The 21,494-nt window shown below is 44.2% G+C and overlaps 1 protein-coding gene across 4 annotated transcripts in view; it reads left to right on the top strand.

The window, feature by feature from the left end:
- Positions 1–942: 942 nt before the first annotated feature.
- The window catches only part of SRGAP3 (SLIT-ROBO Rho GTPase activating protein 3), a 261,377-nt gene continuing 240,825 nt past the window's right edge, over positions 943–21,494 (top strand). For all 4 annotated transcript variants that reach the window (XM_015545247.2, XM_007075517.3, XM_042979459.1 and 1 more), the window contains exon 1: positions 943–1,385. In XM_015545247.2, the coding sequence (XP_015400733.2) occupies positions 1,319–1,385 (67 nt within the window). In that variant the 5' untranslated portion in view covers positions 943–1,318. The remainder of the gene's footprint in view (positions 1,386–21,494) is intronic.

Raw genomic sequence — 21,494 nt, 5'->3', positions numbered from 1 at the left:
ATATTTGTTGAAAGAATGAATTAAAGAGCCCTAAAGAGAGCCCATTTCATTGGTGAGGAAACTGAGGCTCAATGAGTTATTGATTTGGCTAAAGCTCTAAGAGACAGTGAAGCAGCTGGGTGTTTCTAGCATGCCTGCTCTCAACAGCTTTGCAAAGCTGCATGTCTGAAATGCCTGGCATTGTCCCTGCCACCCCACAATTGCTCAACAAATATTAAAGAGCTTGCCTACATGGGTCAGCCTCTCCCCTCTGCGAGACAATCCCTACAGAGTAACAAACTGTCACATAGCCATTGCTTTGAGAAATTAAACTGCAGGGTGCAAAGAAAAGGTGAGACTTTTGAAGTTTTTGGAAGAAAAATTCCTAACACGATTGCTAATGGAGTTTGCAGGGGCCTCTCAGGCCTTTCCAACCCGATTCTTTTTCCTGCTGCCTTCCCTTTTGTGAGCATTTCTTCCCCTTTCTGCTTGCAATGAGTTCTGCTCTCCTGTAGGCTACAATGTGTCAGTTGTTATAAAATCCGGGAGGTGGAGCTTGGTGACGAGGTGGGTGGGGGAGCGCTCAGCCAGCCCTGCAGGGCGAGCAGTCCAGCCGTGGTTCACCGGAGCTTAAGCCTTGCAGCAGGAGAACTTCCATCTCGCTCTTCTGGCTTTGATCCTCACTGTACATCAGACCAGAGGCGCCGAAGGGAGGGAGGATGCGAGATGACCGGCCCTCTGGCAACCTGACCATCTCCTTAGCAGAGCCTTCGAAAGCCAGCCGGAGACTGACTGCACAAGCAAGGAGGCGCCGCGCCTCTGTGGATGTGTGTGTGTATGTGTGTGTGTGTGTGGGTGGGTGGGTGAGCGGGTGTGAGTGAGTGAGTGAGAGTGTGTGTGTGTATGTGTGCGTGTGCATCACGACTGTGTGTGTGTGCATCACGACTGTGTGTGTGTCGGTTGAGTGCGAGAGTGCACGCGTGAGTGTGTTTGTGTGCATGTGTGTGTGATTGCTCTCAGTTATTATTTTTGTGGAAGAAAAATCTTGAAAATCTGGGGCAGGTTACTGTGCTCCTAGGGGCGGTAGTTCTTCTTTTGCAAGAGGAGCTGACCAGACCAAGCTACTAGAGACATTTTTTTCGGCAAGTAAAGAGAATTTTCCTCCCAGAACGAGAGGCATTTTTCTCCCCGCTGGCTCTGCAGCCGAGTAAAAGAGATTAGTCCCTAAACCCTGTGAAATCGACTAGAGCCGAGTGATTACCAGGGCTTGAGAGAGGACTGGGGAAGAAAAAGAGAAATAAATCAAACAGCCTGTCAGTGCCTTTGGCCACGTTGGAAGATGTCATCTCAAACTAAGTTCAAGAAAGACAAAGAGATCATTGCTGAATATGAAGCCCAAATAAAAGGTGAGATGCGGGCTGGGGAGTCATGCTTCCCCTCCCCTTTTCCTTTTTCTCTTGCTCTGGCTTTCTTTTACCCTTTTTCCTCCCTGCCATCACGAAATGTTGTTATGCATCAATAATCTTATTGTGAGTAGGAACAGTGGCAGCCGCACAAGTCCAGACTGGTTTCAACTGCAGAGAGCCCTGGCTCTGGGAGTGTGGATTATAGAATGGGCAGCAATCACTGCATTGCAGGTGTGTGAGGAGGATCCTACGCCCGGCTTTAGGAGTGTCGTGGATACTCCATCATCTTGGCCGTGACATGTCACTCTAAGGCCATTTTGACAGTCACTGCCTCTTCCCCCCTCCCATGCTGAAAGCCCCTTAATATGATTTTTTTACTATCTGCTTTTATTTTTCTTTCTTCTTTTTGGTTTCTTGTTGCTTTCCCTTGCCCCTTTCTCTGGGCTGGAATTCACATGCATGTGCACACAGAAGCAGCATCCCTGGGTTGCACTTCTTTGTCAGTGTCTCTCGGCTGGCCTGGGTTGCCATGGATTAACTGTTATGGGGCATATTGATCCAAACTAATGCAGGCATTTAGGCATAAAGAGGGAGCTCGGTGCAGAAAATGTATTCTCTCGCAGTGTGCAGCCCCAATCACCGCCCGTCTGCCTGCTAGCGTGTAGGGTCATCAGCCTTCATTCAAAGCCAACAGCTTAGTGTGCCGTTTCGGCTGGTAGGAGCTGCCTGGCTTCCGTAGCGCTAGAGGAAGCCTGGCAGCAGGGTGGGATGACCTCTGGCTGCCTGTTCCAGCTTTGGGGCCACGGGGTGCACGCTCCTCTCAGAAACTGCTCCCTAAATCCGCACTAGCAAGGCGAAATAGGGAACCGGACACAGTCGCATAGACAAATGCAGGCAGAATCCTGGTTCACGCCAGAGGGGGTTCTCCCACCTTCATGAGTTCTAGGCTCAGTTTTGGCAAGGAAAATCTAAAAGCTCCATACTCACCCTTTCTCCGAGGACAGACCCTGAGGGAAGCCTGGGCCTGCGTCTCTTAGTGTCTGTTTTCTTTCTGGTCCTGGATCTCCTTGCTGCGACACAGGGTGTGTTTGTGGTCTCCTACAGAAAGACTAAAGACAAAATGCATCTTCAATGGATACTGACGCCTGCTCTTGAGATCGTGGGTGGACTGTTTGAGCAAGTTGATTATTTGGGGCTCAGGTGACCTGAGGCTGCCCCACCTGCTTTTAGGTGCTTCTGCAGCTCCAGACTCAGTGACCCAGGAAGTCTCCCCGGGAGCGGCAGGGGCCTGACATCCACAGCTGCTGCACACGCTCCCGATGCTTGGGAACCTTTGGGAGGGGAGCGGCCAACAGGGGAGGGCTTTGTTTTTTTTTTGTTTTTTGTTTTGTTTTGTTTTTTTTCCAGTCTCGCCAACCCTCTTGTGTCTTCTAGTCCTGGTCAGACCCGGCATGCTAATCACCTCTGGGGGTAGACCCCAGGGCAAAGGGAGCTGAAAACATTCTGTAGGTTTCAGCTCAGTGTGGCAAACTGACTTAGGATGTTTCAGCCTTGCTGAAAATTTAGTCACAGGCCCTTTACTGGTCAGAGATTTGAACTCACCCGGCTGCATCAATACAAAAGTCCAGTTTCGGCCTTTGCATACACACTTTTTAGGGAGTTTATGTTTTGTAAGATGAATTTGGCTGAGTATTATAGTTCTTTTTAACTGAGGTTCTCATGAAAAATGCCGTACTAGAGAAGCGAATGCTGAGTTTTGGACAGTTTGAGGTTTTTGTTAGCATTGTCTTGGTAGGAAATACGCTCGTCTTGTTTTTGGATCACTGCCACAGGGCCCATGAACTTGGCTTGAGGATCAATGAAGCATTTATTGCTCTGGCTGATTCTTTTACTTTTTTACCTTTCACCTTTATTTTAACAACTACTTAGCAAGTCCAAGGTCATGCATTTCCGGCAGGAAATTTGTCCAGATGATCTTGTCTCTTCCAGACCCTAAGGGTCTCTACATTCTGGTTAAAGGAGTTGAATTTTATTCCTTTAGAATTGACACCCACATGACTTAGGCCAGGACGTTGCTGTGCCTGAAACCGTCTGGAATCTTTTCCTTTCAAAATTCTGTTTGTTAATCATCATCATAATTCCTGATGATGTACGCACAGGGCTCTACAGTTTCTCTGTCTGGCTCACTCCCAAACATCACTACTCTTGGCCTACACAATGTACGGAAAGTGTTTGTATGAATGAGCTCAGCTTTAGAGATGAGGAAACTGAGGCCTTGTCAGGTTGAGTGACGTGCCCAAGGTCACAAGGCCAGAAATGTGAAGGTAGCTGGTCTTCTTTCCCATTGCATTGTTTGCCTGAGGCTGGCCCTTGAAGGATTGATGTCAGTGGCAGATGGCGGTTTTGTGGTGGGGACTGGCTGTCTCTTGATCGTTCCATTGTTTACCCTCTTACTTTTATCCCTTGCCTTTGTTGCTTGCCTCTGAAGAATGTTTGACCAATCACCAAAAATAACGCCTGAAGCCTGTTTCCTTTCTCCCTGGGTATCATTTGACCAGTTTGGTGCAAACCCTTCGCCTACTTAGATAGATTTGGTCCTCTGTGAATTTAGTGAGGGGCATTTTTGGTTTTTAAAAATGATATTGAGTTCTTTGTTGACTTACTCTCTTTTATCTCTTTTTGAAGAATTTATTGACCTGAGGAGAATGTTTTAACACTCTTTTTTTTCCTATTGTAAAAGAAATATCAGATCCATGCCTTCTCTTGCCTCATCAGTTACCTGAATCCCTTTGATTATATATTTGCAATGCAGTAGTATACCATGTGCTTGTACATGTCCAGTGATGGGGAACTCATCACCTCCCAAGTCCACATATTCTACCTTTGATAGCCCTGGCTGCTGTAAGTGGTTTTTATATTCATCTATTGGTTCTATAGTATCTTCTCCTTGGGGGTTCATAGAACAAGACATGCTTCTTCCCCATGACTGCCCATTGGATGTTAGAGACTCTGATCATCGCCCCACTATGATTATCCTCATTTACTCACATAAGATGCTTATCTACTGCTTAATCATCTTCACTTTCCTTTGGATTTACTGTATCCTGGTTACAAACTCCCATGTGCCTTTGGGTGCTTGACAGACACAATAAATGAGTGAAGCTGGCCAAGTAAGATGATTTGTGATAGTCGGTCTACCACCTCTGTGAGGGCAGTAGATGAAAGGGTGATGGTGGTTATGGTGCCCTTGAGAATACTGTCTAGATGAGAGCTTTATGCTTTTATTTTACTTTATTTATTTATTTAAAACATTTTTTTTAATGTCTTATTATTTATTTTTGAGAGAGAGAGAGACAGAGCATGAACAGGGAGGGGCAGAGAGAGAGAGAGAGAGGGAGAGACACAGATCTGAAGCATGCTCCAGACTCTGAGCTGTCAGCACAGAGCCCGACTTGGGGCTTGAACTCAGGAACTGTGAGATCATGACCTGAGCTGAAGTCAGACGCTTAACTGACTGAGCCACCCAGGTACCCCCTTTAAGAGTGTTTCTAAGTTCTAGGGGCGCCTGGGTGGCTCAGTCTGTTAAGTGTCCCACTTCAGCCTCGGTCATGATCTTGCTGTTACTGAGTTCGAACCCCATATCAGACTCTATGCTGACAGCCCAGAGCCTGGAGCCTGTTTCAGATCCTGTGTGTCTCTCTCTCTCTGCCCCTCCCCCACTTGTTCTCTCTCTGTCTCTCTCTCTCTCTCTCTCTCAAAAATAAACAGTAAAAAAAAAAAAAAAAGAAAAATGAGTGTTTCTAAGTTCTATATGAGAGGCTTTTGATGTGATCAGAGAAAGAAAAACAACTATCACCTCCTTTATGCTGCATGTATTGCTTCTATTAATATAGCCCAAGGATTGAATTAGTCCTTTTCACTGCCCACTCCTTCACTGTACCATATTTATTTTATATGCTATATTTCTCCAATCCACTATGTTATTAGGATCTTTGTCAGAGAGAAGAAAATGAAATGAATTTAATATGAGTTGTTCTTGGTGACCCTGTGCTGGCCCCAGATGGACTCTATTTCCTGTCTGAGGTGCTTGCAAGTGTCCCTTTATGAATCTGTTCAAGCACTTTGCTTGAGAGTGACATCACATTCTCTAGTCTGGAAATGGCAAGCTCTAACTTCTTCCCCTTTTGAAAATCAGAACATTTGCCCATCTCCAGCATTTTGGCACTTATCCTGTTTTTCACAGTTCCCTCAAAGATCACCGATAGTGTTTGGTAATCTTATTTGCCAGAGTTCTCAGTGCCCTGGGCTCTCATTCATCTTGCTGTCAGACATAATGATCTATTCTGCATTTATCTAGAGTTCCCATTTCCATTTCAACCTAATAGAAAATTGAAATAGAAACAGTGATTGACTTTAGTGTTTTGTTTTGGTTTTTAATTATACATCCATAGTCATTTAGGCCATCTTCTTAATAGCAAAAGTCTAGAATTTGGGGGAAGAAGGGCAGATTTTGAAGAAGATCACAGAGAAGTGTTTATTTACTCATTCATTTATGCATTCATTCAGTAAACATTGATTATCTACTTTCTTCTTAGTCTTTTGCTGGGTGTTGTGAGAGATGCAGAGTATATGATACATTCTTGGCTTTCTAAGAGTTTTCTTGAAATATGGTGATAAAATCGGTGAAGGAAATGGAAAAAACAAAAACAGAAACTCAGAACACAAAAACTCCCAATTGAGCACCAGAATGAGTTTAGTCTTTATTTTTTATTTTTTTTTTAGTGTTTATTTACTTTTGAGAAAGAGAGAGAGAGAGAGAGAGAGAGAGAGAGAGAGCAAGCATGAGCGGGGGGAGGGGCAGAGAGGGACAGAAACACAGAATCTCAAGCTTGCTCCAGGCTCTGAGCTGTCAACACAGAGCCCAATGGGGGCTTGAACTCATGACCTGAGCCGAAGTCAGATGATTAACTGACTGAGCCACCCAGCTGCCCCGAGAATGAGTTTAGTCTTTTTAAAAAAATTTTTTTTAACATTTACTTATTTTTGAGAGACAGAGCCAGAGCATGAGCAGGGGAGGGGCAGAGAGAGACACACACACAGATCTGAAGTAGGCTGCAGGCTGCAGGCTCTGCATAGCTGTCAGCACAGAGCCTGACATGGGCTCAAACTCACAGACCGGGAGATCATGACCTGAGCCCAAGTCGGTCACTTAACCCACTGAGCCACCCAGATGCCCCGAGAATGAGTTTAGTCTTAAAGAGAGTATGGCATTGAGTGAATGGACGAGAACTTTAGGAACCCTCACTACTCTCAATAGGCTTCAATGAGGAAAGTATGCTGGCTGGGAGAGATATTGAGGAGTAGTGGGGACTGTGGCTGATTAAGGCTCACCTAGAGGCGTAAGCCTCTGCTCAGCTCCAGTCTCAGTGCCAGGCAGGATGTGAGCCCAGACTGGTCAGTTCTTTTAGTGTTTCAAGGGCATCTGGATTTTAAAACAAAATCTCCTCATTTTTATTTTTAAGTTTTTAAAAATGTTAAAAACATTAAAAAATTGGGATGTCTTTTTTATTTTTGAGCTGTAAATTCTTTTTTAAATTGAAGGATATTTGACACACAATGTTACATTAGTTTCAGGTGTATAGTACTGATACAACTCTATATGTTACTTTGTGCTCACAAGTGTAGCTACCATCTGTCACCATACAATGCTATTATAATATCATTGACTGTATTCCCTATGCTGTGCCTTTCATCCCCGTGACTTACTCATCCCATAACTGGAGGCCTATATCTCCCACTTCCTTCACCAATTTTACTCATCCCACTACCCCTCTCCCTCTGACAGCCATCATTTTGTTTTGTGTATTTATGGGTCTGTTCTGGTTTTTATTTGTTCATTTGTTCTGTTTTTTAGATTCCACATACAAGTTAGATCAGGTGGTATTTGTCTTTCTCTGTCTGACTTACTGTACTTAGCATAATACCCTCTAGGTTCATCCATGTTGTCACAAATGGCAAGATCTCATTCTTTTTTATGGCCAAGTAATATTCCTCTCTCTCTCTGTCTCTGTCTCTCTCTCTCTCTCTCTCTCTCTCTCTCGATCCACACACACTCACACATACATACATAAACACATCACATCTTCTTTATCCATTCATCTATCTATCCATGGACACTTAGGTTGCTTTCATATTGGCTGTTGTAAATAATGCTGCAATACACCTAAGGGTGCATATATCTTTTCAAATTTGTGTTTTTATTTTCTTTGGGTAAATACCCAGCAGTGGAATTGCTGGATCATATGGTATTTCTATTTTAATTTTTTGAGGAACCAACATACTGTATTCCACAGTGGCTACACCAATTTACATTCCCACCAACAGTGTATGAGGGTTCCTTTTTTGAGCTATAAGAGTTCTTTATTCTGGATACAAGTCCATTATCAGATATAAGATTTGCAAATATTTTCCTCCATTCTGTGAGTTATGCTTTCCCTTTTTCGATGGTGCCCTTTGAAGCACAAAATATTTATGTTTATGAAATTCAGATTATTTATTCTCATGCTTTTCATGTCATATCTGGGACTCGTTTGCCAGATCCTAGGCCATGATGAAAATCTCCTGATTTAAAAAATATTTTTCTTTAATGTTTATTTATTTTTGAGAGAGACAGACAGAGAGACAGAGTGCCAGTGGAGGAGGGGCAGAGAGAGAGGGAGACACAGAATCCAAAGCAGGCTCCAAGCTCTGAGCTGTCAGCACAGAGCCTGACGCGGGGCTTGAACTCATGAACTGTGAGATTATGATCTGTGCTGAAGTCGGATGCTTAACTGACTGAGCCACTCAGGTGCCCTGAAAATCTCCTGAGTTTTACATGCAACTCAAATTTTTAAAAAATATTTTTTAATGTTTGTTTTTAAGAGAGAGTGTGAGCGGTGTAGGGGCAGAGAGAGTGGGAGAGAAAGAATCCCAAGCAGGTTCTGCATCGCCAGTGCAGAGCCTCACGGGGTGCTCGAACTCACAAACTGCGAGATCATGACCTGAGCCAAAATCAAGAGTTGGCGCTTAACTGACTGAGCCACCCAGGAGCCCCAAATGTAACTCAAATTTTTAAGAAACACTATGCTGCCTGAACAAACTCATCAGTAGGACAGTTTCAGCTCACAACCCACCGCTTTGCAACTTCTGGCCTGTAAGTTGAAGTCCATAAAAGGTCTTGGTGATGGAGCCTCAGCCAGTTTTCCTGTTTTATCTTTAGTTGTTTTCTCTATATTAGGCCTGTGCTCTTAAAACCACATGAGGCCAATCCCTTGTCTCTGAATCCTCAGAATCCCTTCCTGGAACCTTCACATCTATTGCCATTTGTGCCTTTGTTCTGTTTAAAATGTCCCCCTTCCTCCACCCTTTCTTTGTCTGGGCAACTCCTGACCGTCGTTCAGTGGCTGCCAAAATGACACCTTCTTCCAACTCTCCTAGGCAAAATTAGTGATTCCCTCAGATCTGTGCTCATGGTCGTTTTGTTTCGCCAGTGTGGTTGACACAAGATAGGCTGAGAGAGTGGCCGGTATGTTACTAATGAGAAGTTTTACTCTGAACAACTTTTAGCTAACTTAGTTATTTTCCTTGACATGTGTCTTAGTCTGCTTGGGCTCCCATAACAAAATACTGTGAACTGGGTGCTTAAACCACAGACATTTATTTTTACAGTTCTGGAGTGGAAGTCCAAGATCAAGGTACCAACAGATTCAGTTCCTAGTGTTGTAGATGGCTGTCCTCTCACCGTATGCTCACATGGCCTTTGCTCAGCGTGGAGAGAGAGAGAGGGAGAGAGAGGGCTGTCTGTCTTCCTCTTCTTTAAGGGCTCTGATCCCATCATGAGGGCCTCTCCCTCATGACCTTCAACTAAACCTAATTATCGCCCAAAGGCCTCATCTACCTCCAGATACCACCACATTGTCACATTGTGGGTTAGGGCTTCAACATACAAATTTGGAGGGGGAGACACAATCTATGACAGCACCTATACTTTTTGTTCCATTGAAAGTAGAGGATTGGGGCACCTGGGTGGCTCAGTCAGTTAAGCATCGGACTTTGGCTCAGGTCATGATCCCACAGCTCGTGAATTCGAGCCCCGCATCCGGTTCTGTGCTGATAGCTCGGAGCCTGGAGCCTGCTTCCGATTCTGTGTCTCCCTCTCTCTCTGCCCCTTCCCTACTCATGCTCTGTTTCTCTCTCTCTCAAAAATAATGAACATTTTTAAAAAGTAGGGGTTTTATTGATAAAGGAAACATTCTCCATAGTTTACTGAAGTTCCTTGTTTGTCCCTGATTTATTAGTGGAGATTTGGTGAAGGCTTATGTGTTCAAAGCAAGAGAAATGTTTAATGAGGTGGTGTTTGCTACAGTCATAGTAGGGTGTGGTTGGGAATACTGCATTCCAGGCTTTTTGCAGTTTGGGGAAATCTGTAGATCTAGAGGTCTATATTGGCCATTTTTGGAGTTTTTACCACCAGAGTTTATTAAAGACAACCTTTCCTTTCTAGAAACCTCAATCACTCATTCATTCATTTACTCACTCATTCATTCAGTGACTGTTACAAGCCATGCTTTAGGCTATATAACTTTACTTAGGCATGGGAGGTAATTGATTTTTATTTAGTTCCGGGTCTCAGTCATATACACAGTATCTGATTTTGTGATCTCAGTACTTCTCAGAGGTAGTCATTATTATTCCCATTTTATAGACTAAAACCTCTATCATTCGGAGAAATAAATGAAATAAGTTGCATCAGATTGCACAGGGAACAGTGGTAGAGTTAGGGTTTACACAGAGCCTTCCTGACTTCCAGTTGTACAGTGAGGTGAAAGCCGTGTCATAGCAATGTGGCTCTGAAACCCAGGGGTCTCTTTCCTGGGGAGACCACTCTGAGATGGGTCTTCATCTCTGACTTCCTACTGTTCCTGAAACTTCAACTCCCCTTCTAATCCGACTTTTCCTGGTTCTTCCTGGATGCCACCAACTGTGTCAGATCCTTCACACCCATCCCATGGAGTCACCTTTGGCAAAGTGCCCACCAAAGACACTTCTGTAGACTTGACTGAGGCTGCCATATCTGTCTCCATCAACTGGAAAATATAGGACTGGAAATTTGAGGGGTCTTCTAGTCCCCTCCACTAGGGAGGGGAGTCCAACTCCCCCACTTTTCTTCCCTCATCCTCCAGATGTGGAAACTAATGTTCAGAGAAGGGTTCTGGTGTAGAGACACTTCGAGACCATATTTCCGTGAGGAGGAAAGCTCTCTCTGATCGGTGCATTGCTGTATGCTCATGCCTGGCATCTAGATGGTGATCAAGAAACATATGAAGTTGGATTGCTCCGGTGGGTGGTGTAAGGCCAACCGGTGGTGGTTGCCTGGGAGGTAGAGCTGAGTGGTACCTTGGAGAATGGGATGAGGCAAAGATATAAGAGTAAGGATAAGAGGGTCAGGAGGAGGTGAGGTTAGGCTCATTTAGAAGATGGGTCCTGTCCTTGTCACTGCCAGGAAGGGACAGAGGTCGACTTCTTCAAGGTGCTGAGTTTTGGAACCTCTGGCCTAACACAGGACCCAGCAAGTGGTGTTCTGGGCTTGATTTCACTTGCAAATGATTCATTCCTGATGGCTTGTTGGTGTTTATAAAATATCTTGGCTGTCCAGGAGTGGGATTTTGGCTCTTTTCTCTTAATTCATATAATCATTAGGCCAATTTATGTTTGGAGTAGTGTTCCCTGAGATGTATTCTACGAAATTGGATGTCAAGAGGCGTTAGGTGGGAAAAACAGTTATGTGGTCAAATGGGTCTTGGGAGTTCTAACATAAACTGAGTTGAATAGGCTTGTTTCCCACAGGACTTCTTTTTTTTGGTGGGGGGAGGTGGAAGAGAGAGAATTTCAAGCAGGCTCCATGCAGCATCCAACAGGGGCTCCAACTCACGAACCTGGAACTGTGAGATCATGACCTCAGCTGGAGTCAAGAGTTAGATGCTTAACAGAACCAGCCACCCAGCGTCCCTCCCACAGGACTTCTGGGAACCTTGAACATGTTAAGTGTGAATCACCAAGAAGGGGCCATGAACTTTTCTTAAACTTATTCCATCTTGTAGATGTTTCTCATGGAAAATCGCACAAGACTATATTCCTGAGATTACATTTTGAAATTCACAATTTGTGGATTATCCACATTCTTTCTCTTTTTGCCTTTTGCCCAGTTCGCTAATTTTTATACTTTTCTCTGAGGGCAGTTTGAAGAGGGGAAGAGGTAAAACAAATGCGTATTCAGCTCAGCTAAGTGATATTGATGTGGTGTTTTGAGGTCACTTAGAAAATGTGGGTTTTGACATCTCCAATTACAGAGCGCTCAACCATTGATTTAAATGGTAATTTGGCGACAGCTTGCCCCTGATCAATATGCATGGCGTGTGCCTGTGTCTGTGTGTGACAGTAAGGGGATGCACTCGGCTGCAGGCTGTGTTCAAGGTGCCTTGAATGGACCTCAGCACTGCCTGTGGGATTGTACGGTCAATGCCAGGCGATGATGATGCAGAGGAATGCACGAAAGCCCGTAGCCCATGCGCCTCAGAGTGAACAGATCTCAGCCACAAATTCAGGTGTATGAGAACTAGGTTTTTCTTTATTTCTCTGTAACTTGATTTCCATTTCTCATCTCTCTTTTGCTGAGGGTGGCAGACATAAATCTAAGTCCATTTGGGGTTCCTCCTGTTTTCTTCGGGGTTGTGCCCCAAGGTCCAGGGGACTAAGGCAGTGCCAAGTGACATCTGTTGTGGTTATCATCAATCTATTTTGGCAACTGAGATAGCCTCCTTCCCTTTGGGTCGTCAGTGGTCTGTCTATGCCAGTGATCGATCCTTCTTTGTTCCCAATCTCGAGACTCTTTCCTGTGTATCTCTCTTTAGACCTTCTGTGCTGTTTGCAAGCACTGGGAGCCATCCTGGTTCTCACATACCATGCTGGGCTGTGAGCGTCTCTGGACATTTGTCTCAGGCCTGTCTTGCCAGGCCCCACACTTGATTCCCCTCCAGTGCCTCCCTAGAGCTCTGCCTGGGGAAACAGCCCAGCTCCTGTCTGTTCCCAGATTCTGCAAATGTGTGTGGGGGGTTCCCTCATCACCCTCTTTCCTTGGGCTTGTTTGGGGTGAGGCAGGGTGCAGGCTATTTTCTTATAGATCCATAAAAATCTACATACACTTTGCTTTACTGACTCCTGGAAATCTTTATCCACGTGTAGAGTTGGGAAGGGGAAAGGAGGTTATTGGGGGTGGTATCCTGGCTCTTTGTCATCACACATTCCCTCAAAGCTATTTTGAAAGTCAAAAGCCAAGAATTGACTCCTTCTCTGCATTATCCCTGAGGCAATGAACACAGGGAGCCCTCCTTGCCTGAATCTGGTCCAGAAGCTCTTAAGGAAATATGGAAGAAAACCCTTCAGTATTTCAAGATATTGTAGTGAATTTCCTTTCTTTTCCACCTGCACCATCCTGGCCCAGACTACCATCACCTCTTGCTGGGACCATGGCAACATCCTTCTAACTCAAAGTTTCTCCACCTCTGCACTACTGACATTTGGAATTGGATTAGTTTTTGTTATGGGACCTGTCCTGCACAACATGTGTTGTTTGAGGCCTGTTAGTTGTTAGAAGTCTGTAGCACCTCCTTCCCTCCCCCAAGCTGTGACACCAAAAAATGCCTCCAGACGATGTGAAGGTTCCTGGGGTAGGGGGGTGGAGGAAGGGGCCGGGGGAGGGGGCGGAGGGGGGGGCACGTGCAAAAGAGGCCTCAGTTGAAAGCTACTGACCTAACTGGTCTCCTTGCTTCTCTTATCCCAGTAACCTGTTCTCTGTACAGCAGCTAGCAGTAATCCCTACACAATTTAAATCTAACCAGGTTACTCTCCTGATTGCAAACCCTCCAGTAGCATCTCATTTGCATAAGAGTCGAATCCAAATCACTGGCTAGGCCTACAAAGCCATGTTCTGCCCACCTTGGCCCTCCTACCTCTCCACAGTCCAAGCTTGTAACCCACTTTGGGCCTTTGCACATAGCTTTTCCCTCTTTCTAGAACCTCTTTCCCTAGATTGTCACATGGCTGGCTCCTTCTTAGGATTCAGCTTTCAGCTCTCGTGTCACTTCCTGACCACCCAACCGTAAATAGCTGTGAAGTAACTTGGATTAGCTGACTTGAGTTCTCAGCAGAGTACTTATGGCCATATGATATTTCCCTTGTTTATTTCTTCTCTTTACCAGAATTGAAGGTGTGTAAGAACAAGACTTTTGCTTCTTCTCCTGTCCATTTGTGTTTTGTTAGCACCCAGAACGGCCCTTAGTATATACTAGGTGATCATACTATTGGTTGAGTGAATGAATGATGGACTTTGCACACAAGCACATATAAATGTTCTACTTCAGGGTACCTAGGATTGTGCTGGGGATTGCAGTTTAGAGGAACAAAATGAAGCTGATCTAGGCTTTCCCCCAGCCCTTACTGGAAGGTAATTCAGGAAGATGAAGAATCCAAAGAACAGACAATTGTATCTGTGCAGAGCTGCCCAACTCATTCAAGGGAATGAAGTAGAGGGACCAGGTGGCCACTTGCAGGGGTCTTGCAGGGAATCCAGTCTTTTCTGTTAATTGAGATCCTGGTTTGTGTCTGAAATGGGGATACAAAAATGGATAAAATGTAGTCCCCATCCCTGTCTTGGTGTTTTCTGGGAAAGGTAGTTACAAGAATAGATTAATTGATTATAGTAAGTATAAGAACTATCAGGACAGTGCTGGAACCATACACGCTTTGAAAACTGAGAGTGAAAGTTGACAGCTTTGCCCCGGAGAGCTGGAGAAGTTCTTACAGAAGAAAGGACTTCATGGTAGGGTTTTGAAGGATGGATAGAAGCACAGCTGGTGGTAAAAGGCATGTTTAAAGAGAGAACAGCATGTGCAAAGGCATGGGGGTTATGAAAAGGCCTGGGTACTTGGGAAATGTTGAGAAGGTTGACATGGCTGAAATCCAGAGTAGATGGAATGGACTATGGGTGGTAAGGACAAGAGCTTCAAGTTCCTTTCTAACCACTGGATAACCATGAGTCTTTGACCTTGGAGATGGTGGAATAGAGTCTTCTTCTTTTTTTTGTTTTAGGTTTGGTTTTTTGTTTGTTTATTTATTTTGAGAGAGATAGAGATAGCACAAGTGGAGGAGCAGCAGGGAGTGGGGGAGAGAGAGGATCCCGAGCCTGATACGAGGCTCGACCTCCTGAAACTGTGAGATCCTGACCTGAGCTGAAACCAAGAGTTGGATGCCTAACCAAATGAGCCACCCGGGTGCCCTGGGTGAGAGTCTTACTTTTTTTATTACATTTTTTTCTCATTATGGATATAATACATGTTATTTTAAAAGTTTCTTAAATATAGAAAAATATAAAAAAGAAGAAAAAAAGAATTTAGAAGCCACTTCCTGAGCCAGCACTATAAACATTCAGTGTATTATTATCTTCCAGACTTCATATCTCTATTTACCAAATCTGCTATATATATACATATATATACACACACATATATATATATATATATATACACATATATATATATGTGTGTGTATATATATGTATATATATATATATGTATCTCAAAAATATGGGATCACAGATCTTTAATGAAAAGTTATAAAAAAGTTATAAAAAAGCTGATAGGCAAATCATCCCAGGCTTAGAGCTTAAAATAGCGTATGGCCTAAAAATAAATAGACTTTGTCAAGTACAAACATCAATCAATAAGCATAACCTTCCACATGTTGTGATGGTCCTTTAGAGCAAGGGATTGGTTTGTTAGGAACCATTTTGTTGTGGGGATTGGCTTGTGTTACTGTTTCTGTCCCACTGGATTTGTATAAAATTGGGGGGAACTGAGTTGACTCATCAAGAACCACTCCTCCCTCCCCACATCTGTCCTAGCCACTTGTAGCTAAAATTTTCCCCCTTCCTGGTCCCCTAGAGTCTCACTTCCCTGTCGGTACCCGGGCAGCAGTTCCTGCCTTTGGCAGGAAATATTAAAAGGAGAGTGTTGTCTAGGGCAAAGAATTTAGCCTCAACAGCAGGTGACCCTTCCCTGCTGGTACATTTCCTTTGGTCCCCCTTTCCTCATTGCTCTCTGCCAGTGTCCCTGGTCATCGGTAGTACTTGCAGGAATTCCTGATTGCCGGTCTGCTTCCAACAGTGATAACCTGCTTTCCTCTTATTTCTGATGGTCAGTGAGGCTATTTCAGAATACAGTGTATTTTAGATTAGTAAGTTTTCTGACTCTTTGTCAGACAGAAAGGCCTGAATTCCTGTAGGCGGGTATAGCTCTCACTCAGAGATGGGAGCACCCTGGGAGGTGACAGCTCTGTAGGGGCACTTTCTAGAGCTTAGAGTGCCTTAAAAGGAATGAGAGAGACACAGAGGGAGGTGACATGAGAGGACCCTTAGCAATGAAACACCTGAGCCACCTTCAGGGACACAAAAGAGTAGGTGTCACTTCTCTGATTTTATTTGTACGAAAGAATGCAAACTGGCTGAGCAACATGGCTGCTCTCCAGCTGTCATCTGGATAGGGCATTTGTAAGTGGAGTTGGCCATTGCATTACTTTTTACTTTACAGTGTCTTTATTTTTATCGGTGGCCTCCCAGACAGTATGCTTTGGATCTCCCAAAGATATATCCTCTTGAGGAAACCGAGGCAGAGCAGTTTCTCCCTGGCTTCTGACACCTGGTAACTGGGAATGCCTTGACCTTCTACCCTGGCTCCTGACCTTTTGCTAGGTTATGGTCTTTGGGGTTTGTTTGTCTCTTGACCCTCAGCTAATTCAGGGCTTTAGTCTGGGCATGACCCTCCTGCTTAGGCCCTACCCTGAATATCTCTGACTTGCTGGATCTCATACTTGGCATAAATTTGCCATGAAGACCCTGTGCCAAAAATGGCAGAGGCTCTACTGCTCTTCGCCAGAAACACAGAATTGTTGCGCTGTTGGGAATGGGGGAAAGAAATGTTGAGAATGTGGTGGGCCAATTCACTTTGATTTAGCTTAACAGACATTAATTGAGTTCCTACTGTGTTCCTTGTCCTCATAGACTTTATAATTCTGCAGGGAAGACAGATTTTAACCTGTAATGGCAAAAATGTTGAGTGTTATGACAGGGTGGTACAGAGCTCCTGGGGGGACCTGAAGCAAGTGGGAATACATAGTTGAAAATACTGTAGGTGATTTCTGATATTGATCTACAGAGCTGTACTGTATTGGCCAAGCTTATGTCATCACTGTCGTTCCTTGAGGTATTTGGGATCTAGACAGCACCATCTTTCCCTTTAGAGAAGAGTCAGAAACCATCAAAATATTGAAGGAGTCAGGAAGTGGTACTTGTAAGAGAAACATACAATTCCTGGTATAAAAGACAAAAATGTTTCCAGAAAAGGAAGGCAGTAGTAGTTATACTCAAGATGGTAAATACAATTGTGGGATAAGTGCTATTAAGGGGAAATTAAAGCCAGGGCTCAACTGAAGAGGGCCGAAATCCATTCTGGTTGAGCAAGTTATGCTAAAGCCACAGAAGGAAGGTGAGACAAGTAAGTGGACTGTGGAAAAAGATGGGGATCATGCTTTGGGTGGAACCACGCAGACGTGGGTCTGAATTTTGCCTTATAGCTTATCAGCTGAATGACCTTGGATAAGTCTTTTCTTATCCAAAAAAAGAGGAGAAGAATGGGGAAGATATATCACCAGTTTTGACTTGGAAAATGGATGATAATATCTCACGTGTGTGTGTGTGTGTGTGTGTGTGTGTGTGTGTGTGTGTGTGTGTGTGACAGAGAGAGAGAGAGAGAGAGAGAGAGAGAGAGAGAGAGAGAGAATTAGTTGAAGTAACACATATCAGCACACTGCTTGGTATACAGGAGCATTTACTGATAAATGAAAATGTTAGCTAAATCAGTAAGAGGGTCACCAGCATTCAGAGTCCTGGACAGGGAACCCATGCCTACAGATGAAGCACTTAGTAAGTGCAGCTGGTTGGAAAGGAGAGGAAGGTGGGGCAGCACTAAGAAACCATGAGTGCAGGTGGAGTTGCCATCATGGGCAGCTGGAAGTAAGTCTCAGGCAGGGCTTTCTTTGACTACTACACAGTTTTTACCAATGTGACTCCTGGGCCACCTGCATCAGGATCATGAGGGAGGAATTTATAACAAATTCAGATTCTGGGGTCTTATCTCAGACCTATTGAATTAGAATCTCTGGGGACTGGGGTGGGGCCTGGGAACCTGCATTTTTAAAGTGCCCCAGGTTTTATGAACTTGAATTTTTGCATCTGAACTGTAATAAACTCATCCATTTGACTGTCTTTGTATCTTTTTTTGAAGGCAAAAGAACATTTAGTAATTATGTAGACTGTGTGAATGAGAAAGAAAACCATGGACCCCCAGTGTGTGTGTGTGTGTCTGTGTAATGTAACCCTGTTTTTTTAATAAAAAAATATGTGTCTTAGGTGTGCCCTAAGTATTAGGTGTGTATAAAAAGAGTCTGATAGTTTTTACTGATTTGTGATGCTGTTTACTCTTGGGGACTAGGAATGGAATGTAGGTCAGAGGTGGGGGCAGGGTGGTAGTGACAGGGAATGGTGGGAAGGAGACCTTTTTTCCTTATATTCTTCCATTTTGATTGATTTCTAAAATAATGAGCATGATTACTTTTCTAATTAAAAAAACCCACAAAGTTGACAATAAGTAAGGAATTTTATGATGCTGATGCTCAGACATCAGCTGAACTATAAAAAGAAAGAGGGAAAGAAAAGAAGACAGACACCTGCAACAGATATTTAAGTAATGCTCAACTTCGTGTGTTCCTTATATATTGTAAGAATGATGGCTGAAATGAAATATACTACTTTACTGGGTTATTCCCCAGGGGAAGTGGAAGGTGTTTGTTCCTGCTCTGTCAAAATTCTAAGTGATGGGAATAGGGGTGGAGTAGTTAAGCCCAACCATTTAATTTAGTGGGTTTATATCAGGAGCCATCATGGTACTTGTCCAGAATATGGGGTTTAGAGTTGTGAGGCCTGATTTCCCTTTTCTGATCTGTTTTTTGAGCAAGGCACGTCTCTATTCTGCATCCTTGCTTCCGCATCTGTGAAATGAGGGCGTTATCTACCTTAAAGGCTAGTTGCTGCGAGGATCAAATGAGGTGGTGTGTGAGAAAGTAAACTCTGGAGTGCTGCAGCAATGTTAATTATTTCTATTTTTGCCTAGCTCCTCCCCTGGACATGCTGCTATTACCGCGGAGTTGTTTATGTGTCTGTCTCCCTGTGAGATCATTGAGTGCAGGGGCCTTGTTTTATTCATTCCCGAATTCTTGTGCTTAGTGCCTGCCACACAGGAGGCATTCAAAGCAAGTTCTGGAATAGCTATCAAAGATAGAAAAATACATGCAACAGTTAGGTTTAGGCTTATGAATATTAAGATACTTTCACTTGTGTTTAAAAGAATTTATAGAAAATTCATTCAAGTCCACAACAGAAATGATACTGCTGGAGAAAGAAAAGAACTTCATTAAGGAAAATTTAATTGCCCAGTTTTCTAAAGAGACAGAGCCACATCCCTCCATCCTCATTACTGTCAAATGCAGGATGGCTGGTTCCAAGGAGGGCAAGATGAATGAAAAGAGATTGTGAAAAGGCAAATCCTGATACTCCTGAAGAAAAGTCTCCCAAGAAACAGGAATGCTCCCTGGATCACCAGTTTCCTTTATTGTCAGAGCCCGGGAATAAGCCTCCTCTGGGCGACTCAGACAAAGGCCCTCTTTGGCCTCTACCCCAAACCTTGGCCAGTAAACCGCAAAGTCCCTTATTGCCCCTGGAAGTGGGAAAACTTCCAGTTGCTTGACAAAAGTGGAAGGATTATCTGAGGCTCAACTTGGGGGCTCCAGTACCTCTAAGACCCGGGTAATTATCATGTGAATGGGCAGGGGGAGGACTAGAGCCAAGTCTAGAAAAAAAAGAGACCTGGGGTAGGCCTGAAGTTAGGAAAGAGGGGACCAATCTCAGGTTTGGTCCTCTGGATACTTTTCCTGTACTGCCATAAATCTGCAATTTCTTCTCCCCTCTCCTATACCAGTTCAACCTGAGGGCACCATTAGATGGGTTGATGATTGTCCAAACAATTACCAGTTATTGCATGGACCATTGTCAGCCCAGGTAAAGTCTCTGCCCTGTGCAGTGTTTTAATTGAGTATTTGGATGATGATGTGAGCATGCCCATGTTGTTTGAAAATGGCAGGACACCAAGGACAGCAGGTTTAATAATTGGGAGCATGGTTACTGCTATTGAACTGCCCAAGGTTTGCAGCCCAGCTCTGCTGCTTTCTAACTGTGTGACTTTGGACAAGTCTCTTCATCTCTTGAAGACTCAATTTCCTCATCTGTAAAGTGGAGATAATAATCCCGCTTTAAAAAGTAATCTATAAGTTAAATGAGATAAAACACGTAAAGCCCTCTGCACAGTGCTTGGCACATAGTAAGGACTCTGTCAGTGTTAGCTATTGTTATTAATAATCATAGCCCTAAGAGTCACACTACAAGCTTTGGAGCCCAGTAGATTGGGCTTAGATTCTAGTTCTGTCGTTTATTAGTTGTGGGCAAATTGTCTAACCTTTCTGAGGCTCAGCTCTCTGTACTTCTGCCGACTAGGAGCAATAAATAATACCTACCTTGGGCATTTCTGTAAGGTGTTGAGGCCAGAACAGACCCATAGTAGATGTTCCACAAACAGTGGGTTACCATTAGGAGAAACAGCACATCCTATGGTAAATAGAACCAGGAAGCAGAGAGATCTTAACAGAATGGGATGAGGGACAGACTCCAGAAATGTGAAGTTTAATAGTTTCTTTAAGAGAAGACCACTAACTCTTCAAGAGAAGCTCAGCTTTTTTGCCTCTTGAGCCCCGAGAGGAGTTTCTCCTATAAATAGATAGAAATGTGAATAGGAGTAAGAAAAAATTGGCATTTGGCTAGGATTCTAGACCTTAGGCCCTGACCCCATCCTGTCCCTTGTTCAGGTAGCTCTTGGCTTCTCCCCAAGAGGCCAGAGGGAAATATAGAGGCCACTGACGGGGCAATGAACACCCAACGTGAAGCTGCTGCTTAGCACCCCAGTGCTGAGGTCTGGTGAGCCATTCTCCCCTCGAGAACCCCTTTAGCCTAAGTGGGTTAGGCATTCAGGCCTCCCTTCCAAACCCATACTTCAGTCTTGGCTCTCTTGCTCCAGAGTAACCGAAACTGGGCTGGAGCTAGAACCTCTGACCTCTTTCTTTCAGGGAGCAGCCCAGACAATTGCTCTGACTCTTCTCTGAGAGGCTATCAGGCCTAACTGCCAAAAGGGAGAAGAGAGAGTTAGAAGTCTGGACCCCCTCGGACTGGACCTTTGGCCTTCTTGGGAGTATAACCCCTAGGAATTTTGGTCCATGAAGGTACGCTAAAACCTGGCCAGTCTATAATCTCACCTTTCCTTCAGGTGGGTAGATTTCCATGCATTAAATCTTGACCCTGACTTAAGAGGAGTGAATAGAGTTGACCTTCAGCTCTCTGAAGGTCTCTGAAGGTCCTCCTTTTGACCTTTCTTTGAATGCCCTGAAGAGCTTAACGGCCCAAGCCTAGGATCAGTTCAGGGTGTGGCTCCCTCCCTCTGCAGAAGAAATCAATGGAGAATCCGTGACATTCACTCTGCATCCTCAGCCCTGCTCCATAGTTTGCCTGCTATGCAGCCGGGAGCTGAGAAGTTTAGCCCTGAAGGATTTAAGAATGCCTCTTTGACGTCCCTCTCCTTCTCCAGATTTTTAAAAAGCGGCTCAAGACTAAATTGAAAAATTCAGTGTAGTTTTTCCAATAAACTCTGATCACCAAGCAAGAAGTGGTCTGCAGGCCAGTGATGTGTTTTGTCAAGATGCACAGCAGAGTCAGGCAACTTCATATACAAATCTGTATTTTTCACTTTTTGAAAACAAATCAGGTGATCTGGCTGCACTGGTCCCCCATTCCCCCGTGGT

The sequence above is a fragment of the Panthera tigris genome, chromosome A2, assembly GCF_018350195.1.
Source record: "Panthera tigris isolate Pti1 chromosome A2, P.tigris_Pti1_mat1.1, whole genome shotgun sequence".
Classification (NCBI taxonomy): Eukaryota; Metazoa; Chordata; class Mammalia; order Carnivora; family Felidae; genus Panthera; species Panthera tigris.
The sequence above is the reverse complement of the archived record's forward strand: the minus strand, read 5'-3'. Positions and strand labels throughout refer to the sequence as shown.